The following is a 24,276-nucleotide window of genomic DNA, read 5'->3' as shown; positions in this document are numbered from 1 at the left end:
GGTCTAGGTTCAGCAACACTATTTGCCCGCAGAAGTAGATCAGCTGATGACCTGAACATCCTTAATGACCAGGACAGCACGGGCATATTCCAAGATGACGATGCCAAGTTTCATCAGGATCACACTGTGAGAGAGTGGATTAGGAAGAGTGAGATGGCCCGGCCGCCCCCCGGAGACCATAGTCATGCAAGTGCCACCAAGTGCGATCTCCGGAGGTCACAGTCCTTCCTCCTCTCGCTATTTCCCCTGAACGGTTGCAGTGCAGCCACCGCAAGGAGTCCAAAGTCATTTGAATAAATGCTGGTGGCTCACATTAGCCCCACGCAGTGCAGCTCTGGTTACTGAGGCTGTACGGTGTGACGGAAACAACCAAGCAAGAATTCTATTTTTGGCGGACGTCGTAGAGGAACTTCCTGATCAAGCCCAGGGAATCACACGAACCAAACAAAAAGTCAGGAAAGAGCATCCAGGGAATATTAGAATAAAATCAGCTACTAACCTGCGCCAGCTCAGCCGATGTAAACAATATGGCAACACCGACACAAAGGATATTTTTGCACCCGGACAACCATTGGAGAGAAAAACTATTGCTGTATTTGGATCGTGTGGATTTTCTGAGGCCAGAAATCCAGAAAGGAGGAGGCATGAAGTGGATTAGCTGCACTTCCGACAAAGAAACATCACAGACAGTGAGGTACTGACGCAAAGTCAAATCAATAAAAGATCTTGGTGAAAATAGGTCTTTTGGCATTGCAGAATCCTATTGAAACAAAGTCACAGAAAATACATGCTGTGATCAAAGCTAAAAGGAGTAACAGCCAAGCATGTGGCCATTGTTTTGTTCAGGCAGTATATATACAGTATTACGAGGTTCTTTGGTTTTACAAGACAAAAAAAGGGAAGAAAGTAAGAAACAGGAGCATTGAGAGATCAGCTATCTTCGTCTTCTGAGAGTTCGGGTCACTGTGAGTGGTTAAATCCATTATTTTAAAGAATGACGACGGCGACCGACAGGATGAGTTGTTTGTAAAAGGTAGACGGCAGGTATTAATGTTTGAGCGCACAGCTGCGATAAACTGAATCACCACGAATCAGGGGCATTGTGGCTCCCATTAACTTTCCACTCCTCTCCAAGTGGCTCCCCGAAGGCTCTCTACATTTCCACATTAGCTTCTGGAGTCAAATTTGATTACTGTCCTGGCGAAAGCAACTCCTTAAGATGCCTTCAACGGCGCTTTTGCCTCGTGTGCACTTCATGATTGAGTTTAAACGATTGAAAAGTTCAAGAGGAAACTCCATTCGCGCGCCAGTTTGACGAGAGTTTGACGAGTGTCTATATATTTGGGACGGTGTAGACTCAAACTATCATGTGTTGTGGCTGCACATTTTTGTTTTTGTGGCTTCTTTTATGAAAACATTGCACTGCACAAGCCTGAAACCCCAGCGTTGCCTGGTGCTGTGGGACAGCCTCTGCACATCCTCAGTGTTAAACCCCTATTATCCAGCAGACGGGGCGCCCTCCGACTGCGCTGACCCAATTCAGAGCCTTCCCTCTGGGGCCGAGCCTGAGCCTTGGTCCCTTCCTCTGCAGTTTAGCCCGGAACAGGCTCGGATTTGGAAAAGCCCTCCGAGGTTAACTCACCCACAGCTCATACCTGCCAGTCCTGCCTTTCAACGACATGGGAGAACGAATGCAATGGGATTTTCACGGCATGGAGAAATAGCTGTGTGCTGTGTAGTGTTAGGCTGTGTTCACATCTGGTCCTTTAGAAGCGAATCCTGGTGCATTTCCTGGGAAAATCTGCAGTGTTTGTGCAGCAGATCAACGCGCACCGACTCTGAGGTGCCAAACAAAGAACCAACAGGAGAAAATACATTGGAAATCCTTATGCCACAGTGTTGCAGATGGCGGAGCGGGTCGTCTCATGATCGGAAGGCACACATTTGTTGTGTCCTTGGGCAAGGCACTTCACCCACCTTGCCTCCAGTGTCTGAGTACATTGGTGTATGAATGAGTGTGAATGGGTGACTGGTTCCTTGCTGTAAAGAGCTTTGGGAGGATAAAAAACATGTGTTTATGAAAGTTAGACTACAAAAGAGTGGATACGTGATGCCTTCATATGCTCTGGTAAAGATGGAAATTGCGAGTGCATTGTGTTAATGTGCTTTTGTGTCGTAGCAAAGTTTTTTTAAAAAAGCACTCAATGATACACTATATACAAAATTCCCGTAAGAAAGTCGTCTACAAACTGCAGACCTACTGCCACTGTTTGGCATCATGGCGACGTGTAAACGAGCAGCAACTTCCCTCTCTCTTGGTACAGCTGTGTTTTTTTGGGGGGGCAAAGCTCTCGATTTACCGATCGATCCACGTTCCCACCCTCACCCATGGTCATGAGATTTAGGTAATGACCAAAAGGACGAGATCGCGAATACAAGCGCCCGAAATGAGTTTCCTTCGCAGGGTGGCTGGGCGCACCCTTTGAGATCGGGTGAGGAGCTCAGTTACCCGGGAGGAGCTTGGAGTAGAGTCGCTGCTCCTTCACGTCGAAAGGAGCCAGCTGAGGTGGCTAGGGCATCTGTTTCGGATGCCTCCTGGTCGCCTCCCGCGGGAGGTGTTCCAGGCATGTCTTATTGGGACAAGGCCTCGTGGAAGACCCAGGACACGCTGGTGGGACTATGTCTCCGAGCTGGCCTGGTGTCGCCTCATAGTCCCCCCAGAACAGCTGGAGGAGGTGTGTGTGGACCGGGAAGTCTGGGCATCTCTGCTGAGACTGCTGCCCCCGCGACCCGACCCCGGATAAAGCGGAAGAAAATGGATGGATGGATGGGCTTTTTTTTACATCTTTGCCGTGTTTTGTGTGGTTCAGTGAATTTTATTGACTGCAGAGAGTCCGCACTGGCCTAGCCTGGCCTTAGCCATCCGTAAACTCTGGTCAATTATAATTTCCCTACATGTGCGTCTGGGCTTGATCCCAGTGGCTGCGTTACATCGGTTGACGTTCTACCTACAATTCAGTGAGCGGGGGAGGCGGATGCGAAAGAAATGGAAGCTCTTCAATCCGTCCTGGCTCGGCTCCCAAATATCCAGAACTTAAAATTGAAGCCTTGGAATGTGCAAGGAATGGCCCCAAGAGTTATGATGGCTCGGTTCACTCACTCGGGCGTGTTACATCCGTCATGACCAAACGCTAGCGAAAATCAGATCCAATCGTTTCAAAGGAGTTCACCCCTCCCACCTGATAACGGAGCTCAATTTAGGAAGTCCAGACCCTTGTACGAAACGAAATAAGTACGAGGGTATGGTAAAACCAGGCTAGCACTGGCCATGAACTAAACAAACAGCTAGCTTAAGACATTTGAGACCTACATATTTCTTCTTCTGAAACACTGAAGAGGCACCAATATAAACTGAAACTGAAAATAGCATTAATTCCACCGAGCAAAGGTGCAGTCAAAGATTTCCTTTCCTTCGCTTTCCCCATTCTCTTGTGTTTTGTTTTGACAACGTTAGCTTCATACAGCTGCAGATCTTATACACCAGTGTCCGACTTTTTTGGTGCTGCATTACACTTGGGGAGGAGTTTGGTGTTTTTTTGTTTGTACATCAAAACAAAATTTAATTGCACTTATATTGTAATTTTTTTTTGTCTTGTAAGATGTTAAGATGTCACATTGCTCAACCTGGGGATTGTAAAATTGTGAGCCTGCACTCGCCTCCACTGTGCGATGGTTGAGAGAGACAATCGTAGCTAAGACCAAAGATTTGTCGTAGTTCATGCAGTTCTTATGTTTGAAGAGTTTCGTGGCGCTAGGCTAGTGCAAGGCTAGCGCATTTCTACAATATCAGCTAGCCTCCATTAAAAACAGTCCCTCTCCACAGTGCACCTGAGGCAAATCACTTATAACACCAGACTAACCATATAAATATCTGTGTCGATAGAATATTTTTTGGTATATAACTGACCTTGCATCACATGAATGATCGCATTTTGAGGGACTATTTTCTAGCAGATCACTCCGCCGCCGCGTAGCTTATACAACCACGAAGCAGATGCTTCTCAAATATAAGGTATTTTAAATGCAAAATGGTTACAATTACTCTATTCTCAATTCTCTCTTCAAGGCAAAGATCTCCAGCCCTTTATTGGTAGCTCACCAGACTTTCCACATTTCTACAAGCGCTTGATGGCTCATATTTTAGAGGCATTTTCTTGTTTGTTCTGAACATGTCAAACCGAATCTGCAAACATTGTGCTAAATACAGTCAATTCATACATAAGTCGCTCCTTGACGTTTTTTGTTACATAAAAGCTTGCCAGATAAAGAGGTTTGAGACACCGGAGTTAATGACTGAAAATGAGTGTTTGCGTCTCGAGGAACAAATTTCAGAATTTGTGCCGAATTCGAGATTTTTCGGTTCACAGTCATGTAGAGACAACAAAGTATGAAAAGATGATGATAATGATAGAGCCTTTTTTTTCATTCTCAGCTTTTGCTTTGCGGTGAAATTGTTCAAGAATCCGAAACACCGTCAATGAGATTGGTATTGTGTCCGCCCGTACATCTATTAAAGCTTTTCAAGGGCATAAATGAAATCTGTGAATCTTGTAAATCCCTCGCACGAGACCGTCTCCTCCGCGCTCTGCTCAGGCTTGCGTTTAAATATTCAGTCATTAGAGGCGTGCAGAGACGCACACAGTTTGCCCCGTCGAAAGTGAGAGCAGCAGATGGGGACCGCTCTTTCTCATTCCTGTCATGAAATAATCCGTTTGATTTGCAGCAGTAAATTCTCTTTGCGTCAGGGCTGCGAATGTTTCACTGCGGCGCGATGTGAGTGAGTGAGGAGTGTCTGCCGCGCGAGGGGGAACACAGATCTGTCATTGCATCAGAAACAGGCAGCACAGAGGGACTACAGGCACAGGCCATTTACATAAGGAATTGTGCCAAGCGTGCAGCCAGTACAAACAGGTATTGTACGTGTGAGCATTTGGATATTTTTAAACTTTTAGGCACTCCATTGAATGCGCCTAATGACTGGAGTATTTTCTGCACATAGTTCCCCAAACCTTACCCCTTCTTTGATGGATAATTGCATCTATTTGCATCCAAACCTTGTGGGGTATAATCTCAGAAAAATGGCAATAATGGGAGGCTCAGAAATATAGTGTTAGCAGCAGTTCTAGCTGTGCAGTGCTAAGCAACCCCACCTCCACAAGGACACCTTTCAGTGCCTTCGCCTGAACATGTCCCCAGTGAGTGTTTATTTTACACACTCTGGGACTAGACCGAGAGACCGACGAAGCAGAACAGGGTTACATAGAAGATGGACCGGAAGCTCCATGCGTATCTGTTTCAAATGTAGAGTGTTCTGCCCTCCAGTTAAGTGAACAGCTACTCAACTTCAAGGGACAGGCCACCGTTTTTTCATACTGAGATGTGTTCTAACCTGAGCTTAGACGAGTTGATGCGTACCTGTCTGGTCTGTGTGCGTGCCCACGGAAGAGCTTGGTCGCTTCAAGCTTCACCCCTTTTGGAGCCATAGGAATATACTGGGAGAGGCCAAATGCTAGCAACACCTTTGGTTGTTTTGCATGACTGAGCGCACACACAAAGAGCAGACAGGTACGTATCAACTCGTCTAAGCTCGGGTAAGAACGTATCACAGAATGGAAAAACGGTGGCCTGTTCCTTTAAAGGATTAGGCCACCGTTTTTCCATACTGAGATATGTTCTTACCTTAGCTTTGACGAGTTCTTTAGGACCTGTCTGATCTTCCCCCGTGCCTTCAGTCACGTAAACACAGCGCAGACGGCGTTAGCATTTAGCCTCTCCCTCTCTCCACTATAGCTCCAAAACTGGTCAAGATAGAAGCTACCAAGCTCTTCCACGTTTTCCCTATTTAAATATGGTTACGTGAAGTGTTCCACTACAAAGTATGATTACACAAAATTAAACAATGTGGATTTTCTAAGCGGATAAAAGGGGGAACTATATTGTAAGGCGTAATAATACCAGGAGTAGTTCAAAATCCGCGCAGTAATCTTCACTTTACTGTGCGGATGCCAAAAGTTGAGAGGAAAGTTGTGATTTTTTTTCTTCTTCTGCTTAAAAATATATATTTTTACGTCAACATTTTCTTAGCATTTTACAGCAATATAACCCACAGAGGATATGGGAAGTCAGGAAAAAACTTAAAATAGGGGCGTTTTAAATAGTTGTATCAGCTGTGTAAAGTGGGTGGAGCAAACAGGCACCTGTCACTGTCAGGGCCGGGCTCTGAGTCCATGGATTTACACGTCGTTTTTTTTTTCACTCTTTAAAATTGAGCTCTGACTGCGGTTAAACAGGCGAGTGCGAGGAGGCGGGGGAAGAGATGCCCCTGAATGACTTCAACCCGTGAAGGCGGTGGACCCTTTCTAAGTTGCGGAGTTAAGGAATAGTTGTGAAGGAAACTGTGGATTGTTGGAATAGTTGCGGGAAAGTTGCAGGCTTTTGGAAAAGTTGAAATGCCGCACTGATTTCGCGGAGTTTGCTAGATTTTGCGTTAATATCTTGGAGGGACTAATAATGGCATATTTAATTTTTCAGTCCAGTCTGTCACAATCGAGTGGATGTGTCTTGCCCAAGAAAACAACAAAGTTATGTGCTCAGGCTCGGCTCGAACAGGCCACACTCTGATTCCCGAAACTAATCCCTCGACCGCTGCACTATATACAGCTGCTGCACTAATGACACAAAGTAAATAACTGTCACTATGTTTGCTCGATACAAATGAAAGTAACAAGCTTCATCCGTTTTGACTCCACTCTGTGTTTTTCCACTTTAAATTCGGATTGAAATATTGAACTGATGCCGCACTGACACGTCTCCTCTGTGGTATGTTTTGATTATGAGTCTGGCAGACACTTGAAGCCTCATTAATTGCACTTCCCTTTAATTACGCGTGTAATGCCTTTAATTGAGGCGTGAAATGACGGATCGGCGATGGCAGCAGCAGCGTTCTGCAGAGGGACATGTCAATCGCAGGTTGTTTTGGTTCATCCCTGGCCTATATTTACTCACTCTGATCTCAGCCACATGATCTAAGTAGGCTACATGTGGCAGGTTAGAGATACTTTTCTACCCGGATCGGTGCAGGATGGTGGTGAACGGGATGAGGAATGAGCTGAGACCAAAGGCAAAGCTTGGTTTGCAGGGCAATCTACTCTGCCTCACCAAAAAACAAAAACAAAAAGTTGGCACCTGGATTTAACTATCTGTTGTGATGTGGTTTTGCTGCAGTTGGTTAGGGGAGCAACACTATGAGCCCAAGAAAAGACAAAATAGCAAATAAGTTGCAGGGGAAGCCACTGCTCCTCGAAATCCAAAGGAACCACCTGAGACAGGGGTCGGCAAGTTTCCGTCGTGGAGGGCCGATTTTCATCATTGCCAAAACACCCAAGGGCCGAACCTCAACATTGTAGCCGAAAGTAAAGAACTGTTCTCTACCAATGTTTTACATCAGTGGTTCCCAAGTGGCAGGGCTTTGGGACCCAAATAAAACTGTAATTTGTCAAATATTGTATAAAATATTGCATTTTTCACGCAAGTATTTGTTGAACAAGCACTAGATATCCCTTTAAGACTGAAATTATGATCAAAACAACCCAATAACATTCATTTTAACAGACAGTTTCAAATGGAAAATATTGAATAAAAGTTACCCATAGACTCGCGACCCACTGAAAATGGTTCCATGACCCACTTTTGGGTCCCGACCCACCAGTAGAGAATCATTGTTTAACATTATATATGATCAAGTGGGATGTTCTGACAGGAAATTTTTAAAATACTGATTTAAGAGTACTTTAACAAGTATTTGATCTCTTATTTGCATAATAATATTTCTCAAAATCATCTTGGGGGCCAGAGGTTCTGTGCTGGAGGGCCGGATTTGGCCCCCGGGCCTGACGTTGCCTACCCCTGACCTAAGACGTGTCAGGACCACCCTCGATGAGCTGGGGGAAGTGAGCGTGGACTCCATCCACTCCAGCTTTTTGTATCTGCTCAAAAGCAGGACCGAGCATAACTTTGCGTGTGTAACAGCTTTCAATCGATCCAATCACAAACCACGATGTCACGACAGGAACAGAATGTATTCGTGTTGAAACTACATGAAAGGTTCGCATGTGTCTCAGCGCATACTTGTGTCATATCCGGCTTTTTTCTGATTGGTTAAAACAGTTGTCAATCACAGCCATCGGTAATTAGACGAAATCACCCCTGATCCCAGATACAGGTCTTTGTAAAGAACAGGAAAACGATTTTGCAAATTACATATATTTTCTTGCTTTGATTTTTCAGTGGAATGATTATTGTTTCACTTACTTCGACATAAGACGACGTAAACAATCCATCAGTGTTGATTCCTTCAGCTGAAATATTTTTAGTCAAAATTGGGTTGAACCTAACATGGTCTGCTATACTTTTTATTTGTGTTTTATCTTTTAACTTTGACCCTAAGGACCAATAATTGGAGGGTCTGCTCTGCTGGAAATATTGCGGAGAAAAAAAAAGGTGGCCATTTTAGTGCATGCACCCTGTATTTTTATCAGAAAAAAACTATTTTTTTTCCCTCAAATTCTCAATAGGTAGGGTAGGCTGTCAATAAATGCATTCCAGATACACAGAACACATGTGCTGATAACATCCACTGAAAATATACACAACACATTTTTACAAGATTTTTCATCAATTTAATGCAAAAAAATTAGGCGTTTTCTCACTTTTTTCCAGCATTTTTATCTTTACTTCATTGGCAATCAACTATGGCATCAGTCAATATGCCATTATTTTCAACAGACTGTATGCACTTCCCACAGAAAAAATGATCACAATCCAACCAAAATCATTGGATCTGTGATGATTTAAAGACCAATAAGCGATCATCATTTTAGGGCTAAAAACTAAATTGAGAATAGTCAATGAACAAAACTATGACTACAATCTCCAGATGTGTTTGTCTGCTCCAAACGACTACAGGATTGAATGTGTTTGAATAGAATGATCAATGTGTAGCCGACTAAATGTGTGTGTTTTGAGAAATGTGTTAGAGCGATCGAGGCCGACTGCTGTACCCGGCGGACAGCGCTTCATGGGGGAGGGGTTCAGTTCATTGTAGCGTGTGGCGTGTGTCTGACAGCAGCTACATGTGTTCGCCGTGTTTCAGCTGTAACTGACTCACGCTGTGGACTGGCCCCTCCCTCGCTCGCCCTTGGACGTGTCCTTCAGCGAGTGTGCACCCCCACAGCACCGCGCAGACGTCCCACACGCGCTCACACACACACGTGCACACACACACGCACACACACAAAGGCAGGCTATTCTCCGAGCACAAGAGATTCACAGCATCAGCAGAACCATGGCAGTGCTGATTCTGAGACCAGGTTTATATGTTTTAGTAAAGAAAATGAGTGATGATAAATTGGGGCGTTCTGCTCTCCCAATATTTCATCCAATGTGCAGGGGAGCGACTGGATTTTGCGTTGCGTTATGGGCAACATTCAACTTCGCAACTTCCGGTTCTGTCTGCCGTAGCGTTTTCGTTCGTTCGCCTTGCTTCATCTTCTTCTAAAGAAAGAATACAATTCTGTAGCTGATATATTGTGATGCAGACTTTGACTGTTCCGACTCCCCACATTTGGGGCTCGTACCTCCCCGCCTCCCCTCTGCCTTCATCGGACACTCAGCCACACACTGCCCCAGTTTTTCAGGTTAAAGGATCCTGGAAATGTTTAGGAGGGTCCGATTTGATCTGATATAATGGAGTTTCAATAGAGTATTATGGAAATTGTTTTGGCCTGTTCCCCGAATCCATCACACTAGACCAAGTGTTCCTGAAACTACAGATTTACAAATTAAGCACTGCCGGTGTCTGTGAGCTGTCCCTGGGAGACTATAGTAAAACGCAGCCATTTCATCAGCACTGACAGCCTCTGATTATCTCTCTGCCCAATACAACTTTATCGTGTCTGGGTTATCAACATGAGAACATCAGCCATGTCAATAAGTCCTTAGCTGAGCTGCTAACCGCTCGCCCGGAGCTAACTAGCTGCTTAGCAGCGCATAGATCCGATGAAAACAAGTATTGTGCACTAATAACGTCAATAAAGCAGTAACTATGTAAAGCTAAAGATGATCACACACTGAGCCGGGCTTGATGCATTTGTGGTTTATTGTGGACTTTTTATCAACAATGAGCTGTAGGTGATTGTAACAAGCTAACGGGGCTAACCTGGAATCACCATTGTCCACTGGCACAAATAATCATCCTTTATTCGGACGTATGGGCTGGATGTGCTTAAATACTGGGGAGATCCTCGTGTAGACCATGGGTATAGCTATAGTTGAAGATCCATCGGACATGTCAGTAGCAAAGAGGGACCAGTTAGCCCCAAAACATCAGTTCTTTTTCAGTCAAGAGCTCCTTCCTACTCTTCAGAACACAAAATCACTCGCCCCGAAGCGAGATCCTGCTGGTGAATAGGGTACTTTTTTTTGTGATACATTTCTTCTGTAGATTACTGACATAAATATGACAAGAAAACGTATTGTAAGTTTTCTGTCAGTTAATGTTTTTAAGACATTAAAGACATTTTATGACCAAAAAATGTCAAAATTGCTGATATTTACACTGCGTTCCAAATTATTATGCAAATTGGATTTTTGTGTCAAAAAGGTAAAAAAAAAGGCAATAATAATGAAACTCATGGATGGCATCGTGTCTTGGGGCTCTATGAATCACTGACATAAATCTTAGAGACCTGGGATGAGTAGTTGTCAGGTTAAGCCCAGTTAAGGGAAAAACTACTGAAAAAGGGTGTTCCACTTTATTATGCAGATCATCATTTTCAAGCAATATAGTAAAGAAAAAGGGACTTTCTGCTGATGAAAAGTGTGAAATAGTTGAATGCCTTGGTCTAGGTATGAAAACCTTCGATATTTCATGAAAGATTAAGCATAATCATCATACTGATAAGAGATTTGTGGATGATTCAGAGCACACTCCGGTTTGTGCCGATAAAGGCACAATATGGACGGTTTCTGCCAGACAAACACATCAGATTAAGAGAACAGATGCTACAAAGCAGCATACAGGTATTTGAAGCTGCTGGTGCCTCTGGAGTCCCCCAAACATCAAGGTGTAGGACCCTCCAGAGGCTGCAGTTGTGCATAAACCTTCTATCCGGGCCTCCCCTAAACGGTTAATTGAATGCTGATGAACAGAAACGGCTGCAGTGGCTCAGAAATACATGAGGACTCATTTTCAAACAGTCTTGTTCACTGATGAGCGCTGTGTAACCCTGGATGGTTAACTCAATGGAGTAGTGGATAGTTGGTGAATGACCACAATGTCCCAACAAGGCTGTGACGTCAGTAAAGAGGTAGCGGAGTCATGTTTTGGGCCAGAGTCATGGTGAGAGAGCTGGTCGGCCCCATTAGGCCCTTTTAGGATCCCTGAAGGTGTGAAAATGACCTTTGAAAAATATGTGGAGTTTCTGACTGACAACTGTCTTTTATGCTACAAAAAGAAGAGTCGTGCTTTCCCTAACAAAATCCTCTTCATGCATGACAACGCACCATGTCCTGCTGTAAAGAAAACCTCTGCATCACTGGCTGCTATGGGCATAAAAGGAGAGAAACTCATGATGTGGACCCCGTCCTCCCCTGACTTCAACCCTATTGAGAACCTTTGGAGCCTCAACAAAAAAAACTTCTATGAGGGTGGGAGCCAGTTTTGATCCAAACGGCAGCTCTGGGAGGCTATTCTGACATCCTGCAAAGAAATCCAAGCAGAAACTTTCCAAAAACTTACAATTTTAATGGATTTAAGAATTTTGAAGCTGCTATCACACAAGGGCTCCTTTGGTAAAATATAACTTGACCTGTTAATATTTTTTTGATTGAAATAGCTTCTGATTTCAGTAAGTATAACCTCCTGATGCTACAAATACAACAAATGACCATTTTCAGTTAATTACGAGCTTTAAAATGTATTGAAACGATGAGTTGCATAATAACTTGGAACAGTGGATTTTGAGGTTTTTACTATATTTATTTTTGAAAAAAATACTGTTATCACTAGGAAATTTTTTCCACCACATTTAAATGATCCTCTACCAGTTAAAGACTTAAAAATTATGCTGACTCTCATTTGAGTTGACAATTTAGAAAATCTTGGAAAAATGTCATTTGCATAATAATTTGGAACGCAGTGTACATTTTCATTTGCATGGGTGGAACAAAAACATTTCTGCAATCTTTCGCCCGGGTGGCTCCCGGGAAGGAGATGATCATATTTGGATCATAGCGTCATCTCTGGGATCCTTCAGGACACGTGGATGTAAAATATGTCATTATTTGAAAATGATTGAGCGAGGGAAAGCCAGCTTTGCAAGAGCGCGAACCACATTGATATTACACAGTGAATTTAAATGTAGTAATAGATCAATCCATGAGCAACAACTTGCCAAAACACTCCACTATCGACACTTCCTTCAACAAGACGGGTCTAAATGATCGGATAAGTAAAAGTGAAACAAAATCAGCGTCAGAATCAAACTCCCAGAGTGAATGAGTGAAGTCAGCTCATACCCCGGACGACCACGTGGCTTTATTTAGTTGAGTGAGCAGTGTTTCCAGCGACAGTGGACATTTTCTGGTCCTAATTGAAAGTGATGGACTTGTGCCGGAAATTGCGAGCGCTCCGTTTGCGAAGCTGGGACGGTGAGCGGCGCCTCAGCGAGCAGGAGTCGGCGTGTGGGAGACGGAGCTAATTATAAGTTTGGTTGTGGTTTGTTTTGGTTTGTTGTGTGTGTGCGTTGGGTGCGTAGTTGATGAGTGTGGGGAAATTACTTTTGAGCAAGTAAATAATGAGTTTGGAGAATAAATAACAGTTGAAAATGTGGCAATAAACACATGGGTTTTCAAAATTAATAGGAAATCTTCTTGGGCGCACTGTCAGATCAATGATTTGCAGGTTTAGATGTGGTTTGCACCCAGATTAGGCAGGATTTAAGGCGAGACACGGCAGGTGAAGACATTTATTTTTCACGCTGTGGTCAATGTGGAGATTTCCCTCTTAGCATCTCTTAGTTTTCATGTCAGAGTATAAAAATAAGACGAAACTTACCCTGTACAATGCTTATTTTATGGCGTTTGGCTCCTAGCGAGCCGAAGAGATCCCAGAAGTAACCCCAACATGGCGCCACAAAAGCCAGGTTCCCGCGCTAATTCATTCACAAAAATGTTATACCCATGTGTCTTGTGCAAGGAGATTGAGATGACGCTATAATCCAAATACGGTCATTTCCTTTTTGTGAGACCGGAGAAAGGTACTCTCGCATGCTCACACCTTACAAAATCAGGTTTTTGTTCCACTTTTATAACAACTTCTCCACTTTAACGGCTCCGGACTCCGAACTTTACAGTATTAGATTTAACAATCTAAAAAAAAAAAAAATGGTGTGCCCCAGGGCTCTATACTTGGCCCTCTTTTTTTCTCACTGTACCTCCTGCCACTTGGGTCCATCTTGCGTAAGCACAGTGTTGCTTTCCATCTCTACACTGATGACAGACAGATCCAAGTACCGTTGGAACATGGCAATGGATATTGTACAAAGCCACTTTTGAAGTGTATTGAGGAAGTACAAGAATTGACGTCACTCAATTCTCTTCATTTAAATGACAGAAAGACTGAGGTCTCGCTGCTCAGCCCAAAAGATCCTCTTCCCCGTTTGTATATTTGGGTCCTTTAGGTGAACACTTAAACCAACTGTGACAAACCTTGGTGTGAAGCTGGACAGTGCTTTGATCAGCTCTGTTGTAAAGTCCAGCTTTTACCAGCTCAAGCAACTGTCCAAGGCAAAGCCCAGCATTTATTTGAGATTTGAATCCATGCTTTTATCACAAATTGTTTCGATTACTGCAATGCACTTAATGTTGGGCTCAATCAGTCGTCTCTTGTCCGACTAACACTTGTAGAAAAGGCTGCTGCTCGGCTTTTAACCAGCACCAGAGAGCGAGAGCACATCACTCCTTTTTTGAGGTCGTTGCACTTGCTCCCCATTTCAAATCATGTTGAGTTGAAGATTATTTGATTTGTTTATAAATGTCTTCATGGTCTTGCTCCTCAGTATCTGTCCGACCTGCTGCAGCCTTACACCCCTGCACGCTCTCTGAGGTCCGCAGATCTGTCCTTGTTGGTTGCTCCCAAAACAAAAGGCGACCGCTCCGTTTTTGTTTTTTTTTACTGTTCATTTGTTTATTAATGATGTAATTTTTACTGCTATGTTCAGCACTTCGGTCGACGTTGTTGTTTTTAAAGTGCCCTTTAAATAAAGTTGGATTGGATTTTTTCAGAGGGATTTCTTAATATCTTATAGATACAGACGGCGTCTCTGGAATCGCCCATATATGGTCATGTTTGAAGCAGTTGGGGGGGAAAACAAAGAGGAGGAAAATGTATTGTGTATGTATTGTAATGTAATGTATTTACTCCAAAAAGACATAGAGAGGAGTAAAATGGTTCAACAGCCCATGAATGTTCTGTCATTCATAAATAACGGAGAAAGCCAACATGATGCTTCGTGTTAAGCATTGTGCTAATGCTAACGCTAGCTACAACTCCCGTTTCTCCGCTGTTTTAGAATGTTGTGATGTCCCGTGAACACAACCTATTGACCACCCTCACGGACACAACGGGGACAAACCGCCTTTCCTATCCTCACTGTGGGTCACTGACATTGACAGAACACCTGCACAGCGCCACCTACTGTTCATAGGCTCTTAAAACAACACACATGTTGTGTTGTCTTTCAAATGTAGTATAGTAAAAGTAGCAAAAATAAAACTAAAGTCAAGTACAGATCCTCCTTTTTCATTGTTTGCAGTGAAATCGGGTGTAGGGCCTTACTGTACTTCAGTTACTTTGTTCCCAACGTGATTTAGATCTATTTTTGCCGAAGTTTTCAGTTGAATCCAGATTTAGTGTTGCTCTCGTCCTGGTAGTTGCCAAATACTGAGAGCAATAATAAAAAGTTTGCGATCCACTGGTCTATGCGGCCCCTAAATCTTAAATTCCCCCGAGGAGCTGCTGTTCCCAAAGACATCGCTTACGACCCGCTTCCCTTCGCCGCCGAAAAGCGATTGGCGATTTCCGAGAACTCATAGAGATGCCTGATGTCCCGTCCCTCCCCGATCTATCTCTCAGCGCTGAGTCCGCCGCTCCTCGTGGGCCGATATTTAAACGTAATGAGATTTCGGTCGGGTTTTAAACAGATGGCGCCGGTCTCCCGTTCTTTAACTGTGTGGCCTCGGAGTCACCTTTTTACCGCACAGCCCAGCGCTCTCCGCACGTCCTGCCAATGTCCCAGCACCGCGGGCGCCGCTGCGTTCTGCTCACCGCGCCCAGAGGTGGGAGGCAGTCATGTGTTTGAGGACCAGCTGTCGCCCCACTGACTACTACAGCAGGGTTTCTCATGATGCGACTGACTCTGGTGGTGGTACTCGGAAGAAGTGCCTTACACTTTGGTTTCAACCTGTTTAAGCTCATTGTACATTGTGATTTCAAACAGTATCTCAATAAATAACATCAAAAACAATATAATCCGCTTTCAAACGGTTTTGACCTTTTAAGGTGAGACAGGGCAGTGGTCAATGATAAGATTTTTATCTAGTTTTCGGGGGGTCGCCTCCCGCGGGAGGTGTTCCAGGCATGTCCTAGCTGGAGGAGGTGTGTGTGGATCGGGAAGTTTGGGTATCTCTGCTGAGACTGCTGCACCCGCGACCCGGCCCCGGATAAAGCGGAAGAAAATGGATGGATGGATGGATCTAGTTTTCTCCCTTTAGTTGTTTGTTGTTGTTTTTGACTCATAAATAGCTTATTCAAAAACTAAACATGACATTGAAAATCCCCTCTTAAACACTCTTTGTAACTAACAGACCTATATCAACAAAATAAGGGAATACATTTAAACCTGGGACTATCCATTATGCACAAAAAAGTATATTTTTAATGAAAACATAAAATGGCTTAACACTTGCTGTACATTTGTATTCCCCCATACGTATTACGCATCAGTAATCTACAACCTTGAGAACCCCTGATAAGTAAGTAAGGAAGTAAGTGCAATTGTACAACAAAATTGCGTTCAGGTGTTGGGTTAGTCTTGAGCAGCCATTGTGGGTCAAGCTGACCAGCATGTTTCTAGAGGTCGGGGAAACTGGAGTGCTTCCTTCAGTGCTCCTCTGAAGCAGTGCACGGCCTCCTGGGTTTAAACCTGTCTCAGGCGTTGTGTCCCACACTGGTCAGCTCCTCCACCTCCTCTTTCCTCTTCCCCCTGCGCAGCTCCCTCTGCTCCACAATAGTCTTTTACCATCTGCTGGTGGTCTATCTTATGGAGATAGAGGCAGGCATGTGTGGCTCAGCTGCGAGTCTTGCCCAGATACCTCCTTGTTTGACCCGTGCTGCAGGTGTGGGGGCTCTTGGTGCCTCTTCAGTGTTTCAGAAGAAGAAATGTGTGGGTTTCAAATGTCTTTAGCTCATAAGCTAGCTGTCTGCAGTAAAATAAAAAATCAGCTGAACCTCAAAAAAATACAGCAAAAACACTGTGTTTATTTTATTTTATTTTATTTATTTGACATAAAATAATGTGTACAAAAGCATTACTCAGCACATGAAAAGATGTTTTGACTTTAGCTCTTGGAGCTAATTTCCAGCTGTAGTTCCAGAGACATACAATTACAGTGTCCAGTAAAACAATGTGGAACACAGAAACTACAAATGCAGTTCTCAGAAATAGCCCCCCAAAAAACACTGCTGTACCAAGAGAGAGGGAAGCTGTTGTTTGTTTATGATGTAGATCATCTGCAGCTCTTTAGTTTAGAAGAGACATATCATGCAATGTCAACATATTTATTTAAGCTTTTTTAATGTTTTGCATTGTTTTTTCCGGTCTATGGGGATAATACGACAATTTTGCAAATAATAATTTGCCCAAAAGCAGAATAATAAGTCTGGGAAAAGTTTGACTCCTTGATGTGGCCTATTTCATTGTCGGCAATGACAAACCTAACCGTACAACAGAAAAAGTGAGTGCATCAGTGGGTCCAAAAATGTAGGCACAGGTGCTCTACAAAGATCAGCCCTGAGGAAGACCAACTCGAGGTCGAAATCGGCATGTCCAATTAAAATAAAGGACTTACAATTGTTAGTAGAGTGCCTCAGATCTCTATTGTCTATGTCTATTTTCCTGTGTCTAACTCTAATCCGCTTTATGCCATTTGTGTTTCCAGGGCAGTGACGACGGCGACGTGGACAAGAACAAGTGCTGTACTCTCTGTAACATGTCCTTCACGTCTGCAGTGGTGGCTCAGTCGCACTATCAGGGCAAGATCCACGCCAAGAGGCTAAAGCTGCTACTGGGGGAGCAGCCGACCATCATCAACAAAGGTAAGACCTAAATTACTACTGAACTCCAGTCTGACTGTGTGTCACAGACAACAGGGCAGATTGCCAACAGGGCAGATTGCCAGGCTTTTTGGGGTAAACTTTGCTTGTTCTCCCGTTGTCTGTTTGAGCTTACACCAGGTGTTGCGGTTTTCGTGACAAAAACCTCCAGCCAGGGACTCCTTTTCGAAATCCTGGCTCATGATGTGGATTGGTCATACTTTAGTTGTGATTTTGAGAATCTGTACTTTATTTTACTCTTTTTGTTTGCAACTTATCACTTTTACGCCACTATATTTGAAAGATAGAAAGAACACTTCCTACACTATATTTCTACAAAAGCTCCCACTGGGTTTCTGCAGGGGTATTAAATGTCATGACAAAGCATTAAATTGGATTCAAACTGGCATTAAATCTGCATTCAATTGTGTCATTGCTCAACAATTCTTACTGTGTAAGTACCAACACGTTACTAAAACATATTCAGATGCAGTTTTGGCTGAAATTGACCACATTTTTTTGCTCAAAAGTTGCCTGTTTTGTCCACTTTCCTTTCCACTGTTTGATGAAATGTTTGCAAATGTTAAGAAATTAAATATGCACCAATTTATTTATTTTTTTCTACGTTTGTGGCATCAAAATATAGTATTTGGGCCTTAAAAATGGCATTAAAAAGCCTATATAAACCCTGTCCAAAGTAAAAAGTCAAAGTTGGCCACATATATGTCCCATTTTAAACCTTGTAACACACACTTTAGAACAGTTGGTGGTGCTGTGCAATTTTACTATAAATAGCCTCTTTTCCACTGGCACTACACAGCCCAGTGCCTGGTCAACACGGTTGGGCGAGCTTTTCGACTGCCGAGGCGAGGGCCAAACCGGTCTGACCAGGTAGAAGTTTTGGCACCGACCTCTGACTTTGGCCAAAGCGCTGAACCGAGACTAATGTGACATGAACAGACGCTGGCCTCTGATTGGCCTGAGGAGAGAGGACTGCCTTCACTATCAACATGCAGATCAAATGGATTTAATATTTCACCATCATACCTCTGTTCTAAAAGGGGATCTTGCTGATGTTGGCATTTAGCCGCTGTTATAGCGTAACCTTAGCTGGTGTGCATAACATTTGCATGTTGCTTACCTTAATAATCTTTTAGCGGCTTCTTTCCTCTAGTATTTGCCTTGGCACCTCTGCATGATTCCACGATTTCATGATGCCCACATTTGTTCTCATCGCGGCTAGCAAAACTCTGATGTTGCTTAAGTACAGCGCACATCTGTCAGGGCGCCACACACAACAATTGCGGTTATGTAATGTAGTAGAAACACAAGTGTGTACTGGGTAGAGTCAATACGTGACAAGGCGAGTACCAGATCGTGGCGTGCGCGGTAGAACCGTGGTCAGTGGAAAGTTTTTGAACGCTAATGACAAAGAAGTCCTTGCCGTCATATAGGTGATTAACTTTCCTACTTCCTGAAGTGTTTTAACTTTCTACAGCAAATACTTCAGTTCTTTTCACTTGACTGGACTTTTATTGGAGTGATATTTCACTAGTAGTATTTGTTTTACTCAAGATCAACCACTGACAAGTTGTTCCTGACAAGTTGGAGACACTAGAAGAGAGATTAGTCAAATGTGGAGGAGACATTTCCCAATAACTGATTGCTAAGTGTGTACAAATCCAGTACAAATTCAAATATTTCACTGCACTAAAGGCTGTTGCATATGGGCTACACGCAATAACATAATGACTGGGTTTACGTCACCGGTTCTCCAACTTTTACCAGCTTGTAAAATATTTGGCCAAACACAGATGGCTACCACTGTCTGAGATACACTTGGTCACATTTCCGCAACTCGTATTGATTATTTAAAGAGTCCATGAAAAAACTACTTAATATCCATCCATGATTAGGTCACGCTTGGAAAGATGCAAACACCGCACGCCTTGTTCACACGGGGCAAGAATAATGATGAACGCGTGCGGGCGGTTCAGCCTCACATTATTTTGGCTCTAATTACCTCCTGCCTCCTGTCCCGCCTCCCTCTCTCTCCTCCGTGGTGGAGGTGATGGACAGATGTTTGCCTCTGAAACATTCTCCTCTCGAAAAAACCCGAACGCACAGACTGTTTAAAAAATAATGAACCCGGGTCACTGGGGGACACGGCGCTTCTTTGTTCAAACCTAAAGCTGGGGTTCACAGATTTTGAGTTTGCAAGTTCTGCACGAGTTCAGCGCAAGTTCATGTTATGTTTTCTATACCTCCCAGTGAATGCCCGAACCCGTCTGATCTCAGGAGCCGGGCAGGTTGGCTTTGTGGATGGGGGACCGTGAGGGAATACCAGGCAGCCCGGGCGTGAAAAAGCCTTGATTGAGAACAGTGCTAATGACGCCTAAAAGATGCAGCAGTTTTTGGAGAATAGTATGAATCATAAATTATCTGCGCTTGCCCCGAACCTGCTTGGATTACTGTCCCTTGAGAAGAGGTTGTATGACTTGTGTTTGTGAAAAAGTGCGCCACAAATCAATTCAATTTTATTCCATCACCTTTATTGCCAATAGGTTGCGTTCACGTGACGTCACGAAATTCTGAAGAGCCTAGAGTTTAACATAATTGACTCTGTGCATAACTTAAAATCACAACAACGCCGCCCAAGAAGCGACTTCCTGTTTCGATCCAGCGTACCAAAATAAAAGCACACGGGTCGTCTCATTGATTAGTTCAGCAGGTACTTCCAACATTACCAGAATATAATTAAATATGCAGTGTTTTTTTTTTTTCTGTTAATAGTTAGGCATAAAGAAAGTTGGACTAATGAACTGCTGAGCCTAATGAATAAAATGGTGCTTTTATTTTGGCGTGCTGGATCAAAACAGGAAGTCACTTCTTGGCCGGCGTTGTTATGATTTGAAGTTATGCACAGAGTCAATAGATACAGACGGCATCTCTGGAATCTCCCATATATGGTCATGCTTGAAAACAGTTAAGGGGGGAAACAATTTGGAGAAAAATCTAAACTTTCTCTAATTATTCAAAAACTACTTAAGCAAATGCTGAATTATGAATATAGTTTTCTACTGAATAAAGAAACAAAGACATGGGGAGGAGCAAAGTGGTTCAACAGCCCATAAATACATAAAAACGGAGAATGCTAACTTGATGCTACAGGTTAGCATCGGGCTAATGCCAACAGTTAGCAAGCGCGAGCTACAACTGCCGTTTTTTCACTTCTACTGAACAATGTGCTGTGAGAAAATATCCATGTGGGCCCGATTTACACCTGACGTTATCTATGTGTGATAAATAAGTTCATATTCCACCAGAAAATGGCTTAAAAGAGTGAAAAATGGTGTTTCTCTAAAGATTCTATTTTCCCCCTCGGCGAAGCCACGCCCCCTTCGATGACGAGATGCCATCTGTATCCATTGAGGTGCTGGGAAACTGAAAATTCCAGGTCACTGTTGAACTGCAAATGTTTTTGTATTAGTTTTTAATTAATATCTTTGCCGTTCCTGGGGAGAAGCTTCATGAAACAAAAACTGTCTCAAAGTTCAGTATCTACAAACTCAGGCCAGTTATTTTCTCTGAAAGGTGCTCAAAGTATTCAAAAATATACTATGAGCGTGATGTTGGTGCGGCTAGCAACAGTATGCTAATGCTAGCGGCAGAATGCTAATGCTAGCAGCAACTAATCAAGGCTGGGACAGAAACTATGATTGGAAAACCTAATAAAAAAAAACTCAAGTGTTTGTACTTAAGTTTATGAAATGATGTTAAAGGGACTGGATGCAAGTTGGTCATTGTATACTCACTACTGCCACCTCTGGTCATATGCGTAACTGCAGCTTCTATATTACGCTCGCGATTACGGCAATTTGGACCCGAAGTAACAGCTTTTTGAGTGACAGGTCTGGGCTCATTCTATATCTTAGGACATTGCTGGAACATGTAGGGGGAGGAAAATATATCATTTTAACATTTTAAACTCCGTATAGTCCCTTTAAAGAAACAGAATTGGCTGTATTGTTGTAAAGGTAACGTATGTTGGACCTGATTATTAGTGAAAAGGTCATCTGTCCAACTAATCTGTATGAGTTAGTTGAGTTACTTAGTTGAGATTGTTGTCCGAACTGACACTGCGTTGTTTTTTTTTACAGATTCCTCTTTATTTTTTCTTCTCTAGCAAAGCTTCGTGGACTTGCTTTTTTGTGTGGCTCGTGACTTTGTGACAGAGACAGACTCGGTCGTTAACGGCTCCATCTGTGGCACGCGCTCAATCCAACTGTCGCCAGGAATCAGGGCTCGCGCTAAATGTTACTGACAACCGACGAGCGAGAGGCGAAAACACGGCTTCAGGCCGTGTATATAGGAAGGGAGTTTTCCCTTCCTATATACAATATGTGTATAGGAGATTTAACACCACAGATCGGGGGGCTGCCAAAACTGGAGTAAAAACGCAGTAGAGGATCGTGGTCCACGCAGTAATGTTTTGCCCATAAAGAGTTTATCTTCCAAGAGATTTACGACAAAAAAGTGTTTGTAATCCAAGGCGACAGGCTTGTTTAATCTTCCTACCAGCTACGGTCTCTCTATTCAGTGAAAAATTGAAGCAATCCACAAATCCCATGCAGACCCTATACACTCATATTGAATAAAAGGCCTTGATTATCCAAATGTAAATATAATTTCCTAGCAAAATCAATGCTGGTTTAGCAGGTCAACAGGTATATGGACGGTTTTTTGTTTTCTTGTATTTTTGTGATAATTGCATTCATGTTCTGCAACGATGATTAACAAATGTGTTAAATGTTATGATATAGATATAATATTGTAAGACAAAAAGTAAGTAATAAATCAAAAAGATCCCAGCGGCCCCTCATCGGATACAGTAAGTGAAATTAATTGAAGGGCCAAGTTTGGGTTGTCCTGGCACAGAGGCTTAACATAAACACAAGAGCTTCCCTATATTTCTTGTTGGTAGCCTGTCCATACACACTCTTCCTAACCTGGCTAACGCCATGCTGCTGTGTGCGCTCGAATCATTTCGAACTGCACAACAGCCTGGGGACCATGGCCGAAATTTTCGCATGGATTTGGGAACCAATCACAGAACGAGAAGGGACGGCAAGAGGATGACGCGCTATTCGATATACGGAAGCTTGTAGTTTATTTATGGATAAAAAAAACAACCTTTATTTACGGATCCAACATGACAGCAGCAGACACGATGGAATATTTCGATCAAGGTTTAGACCTTGTTCTAAATAGTTTATCTCAAAAGTCTACAGCGGGTACGTCATACGTCATCTCATACGATGATACGATTGGCTATGGCTACGTGCAGACGCATGATAGACTTTTTTTTTTTTTTTCGTATCGCCCAATAAACGACTATGGACGATCGTAAACCACACCTCTCCTACGAGAAAATGAATTGGTGGTCCCCAGACTAAATATCACTTCTGATTTTGGTCCGGTGTTAGCCAGGCTACACTTTTCCTAGTCTTTACAAAGATATGTATCTGGGATCAGGGGTGATTTCTGCGCAAGCGGCGTATTTTGTAAACAAAGTAGTTAATAGTTTTCAGCCGAAGACCGGAGACAAAGGGGAACGATCTGTGTCGGTTTTGCCACAAAAACGTAAGGAACAACTGTTAGCAAAGTTCCAGACGAATGACTTAACTGCTAGCCCCGCATTATTGTCTGAACGAAATCAGGGTCATCTCTTCAGGCTGAATGGCGCAAAAAATAGATATATTTCATACAATCTCAAGGTTGCTGAAAATATACATGTATATTGTATATAAGACACCGCTATTTACTATTTCATTGTTTTTCACATTTCCTGCATATTTGCACACCGAGTGTTTCTGGGAACTGAATGTAAACAAGTAAATTTCGCCATTGTGAGATCAATAAGGGCTTATCTTACACGCACACATGCACACACATGCAATCTTGTACTTCTACCTTCGTGAGGACACTCATAGACATAATGTATAACGCTAACCCTAACCTTAATCCTAACTCTAACCCTAGTCTAAACCCAATTCTAACCTTAACCCTAAAATCACATCTTGACCCTCAAACAGTCCTTCAAATAAGTGAGGACCACCCAAAAATGTCCTCACTCTGTAGGTGACAAAGTCAAACTACACACACGTGCACGCACACGCACACACACCCCCTAACCTTTATCCCAACCCTAACCCTAATCTAAACCCAATTCTAACCCTAACCCTATAACCACATCTTGACCCTCAAACAGTCCTTCAAATAAGTGAGGACCACCCAAGATGTCCTCACTTTACAAGACTGTCCTCACTATGTTGGTTAAAAGCTCAAATTGGTCCTCACAATGTCGTAAGTACAAGAACACACACACCACTTTTGTTCATTAAATAACCACTTCACTGACGCAACACCACAATTAATTCTTGCCACAGATATGATCCTTCCGAGACATAATTACAAAAGAATTATAACCTGTTTTCAGCACTTATACTTCAGACTAAGAGAGAATCCAATAGCCTTGGTAGAATTCCATTTCCTGAACATTTTCTCATCCAAATAGTATGACTTACCCAATTAGCCACAACTAAGTTCCAATCTGACTTGTTTCCCTGCTGTATTTACTGATGAAGTGATGATCCGCCTTGAACCCCAGCGACAGCAGTGAGCAGTGAGTGTTGGTTGTAAATCCGGAGGTCACTATTGATTATATCATGAGCAACAGTGTCGTCCTCTCCATCGCTCCATCGCCGGACACTCTCCTCTGTGTC

The 24,276-nt window shown here is 43.2% G+C and overlaps 1 protein-coding gene across 1 annotated transcript in view; it reads left to right on the top strand.

Moving 5' to 3' along the window:
* Window positions 1–24,276, top strand: part of LOC306972284 (zinc finger matrin-type protein 4-like) — a 278,469-nt gene that overhangs the window by 160,465 nt on the left and 93,728 nt on the right. Inside the window, exon 4 of the mRNA XM_079568843.1 lies at window positions 17,338–17,494. Within this exon, the coding sequence (XP_079424969.1) occupies window positions 17,338–17,494 (157 nt within the window). The remainder of the gene's footprint in view (window positions 1–17,337; window positions 17,495–24,276) is intronic.

Source organism: Gobius niger (genome assembly GCF_951799975.1).
Source record: "Gobius niger genome assembly, chromosome: 1".
Classification (NCBI taxonomy): domain Eukaryota; kingdom Metazoa; phylum Chordata; class Actinopteri; order Gobiiformes; family Gobiidae; genus Gobius; species Gobius niger.
This window is presented reverse-complemented; position numbering and strand designations above follow the sequence as displayed.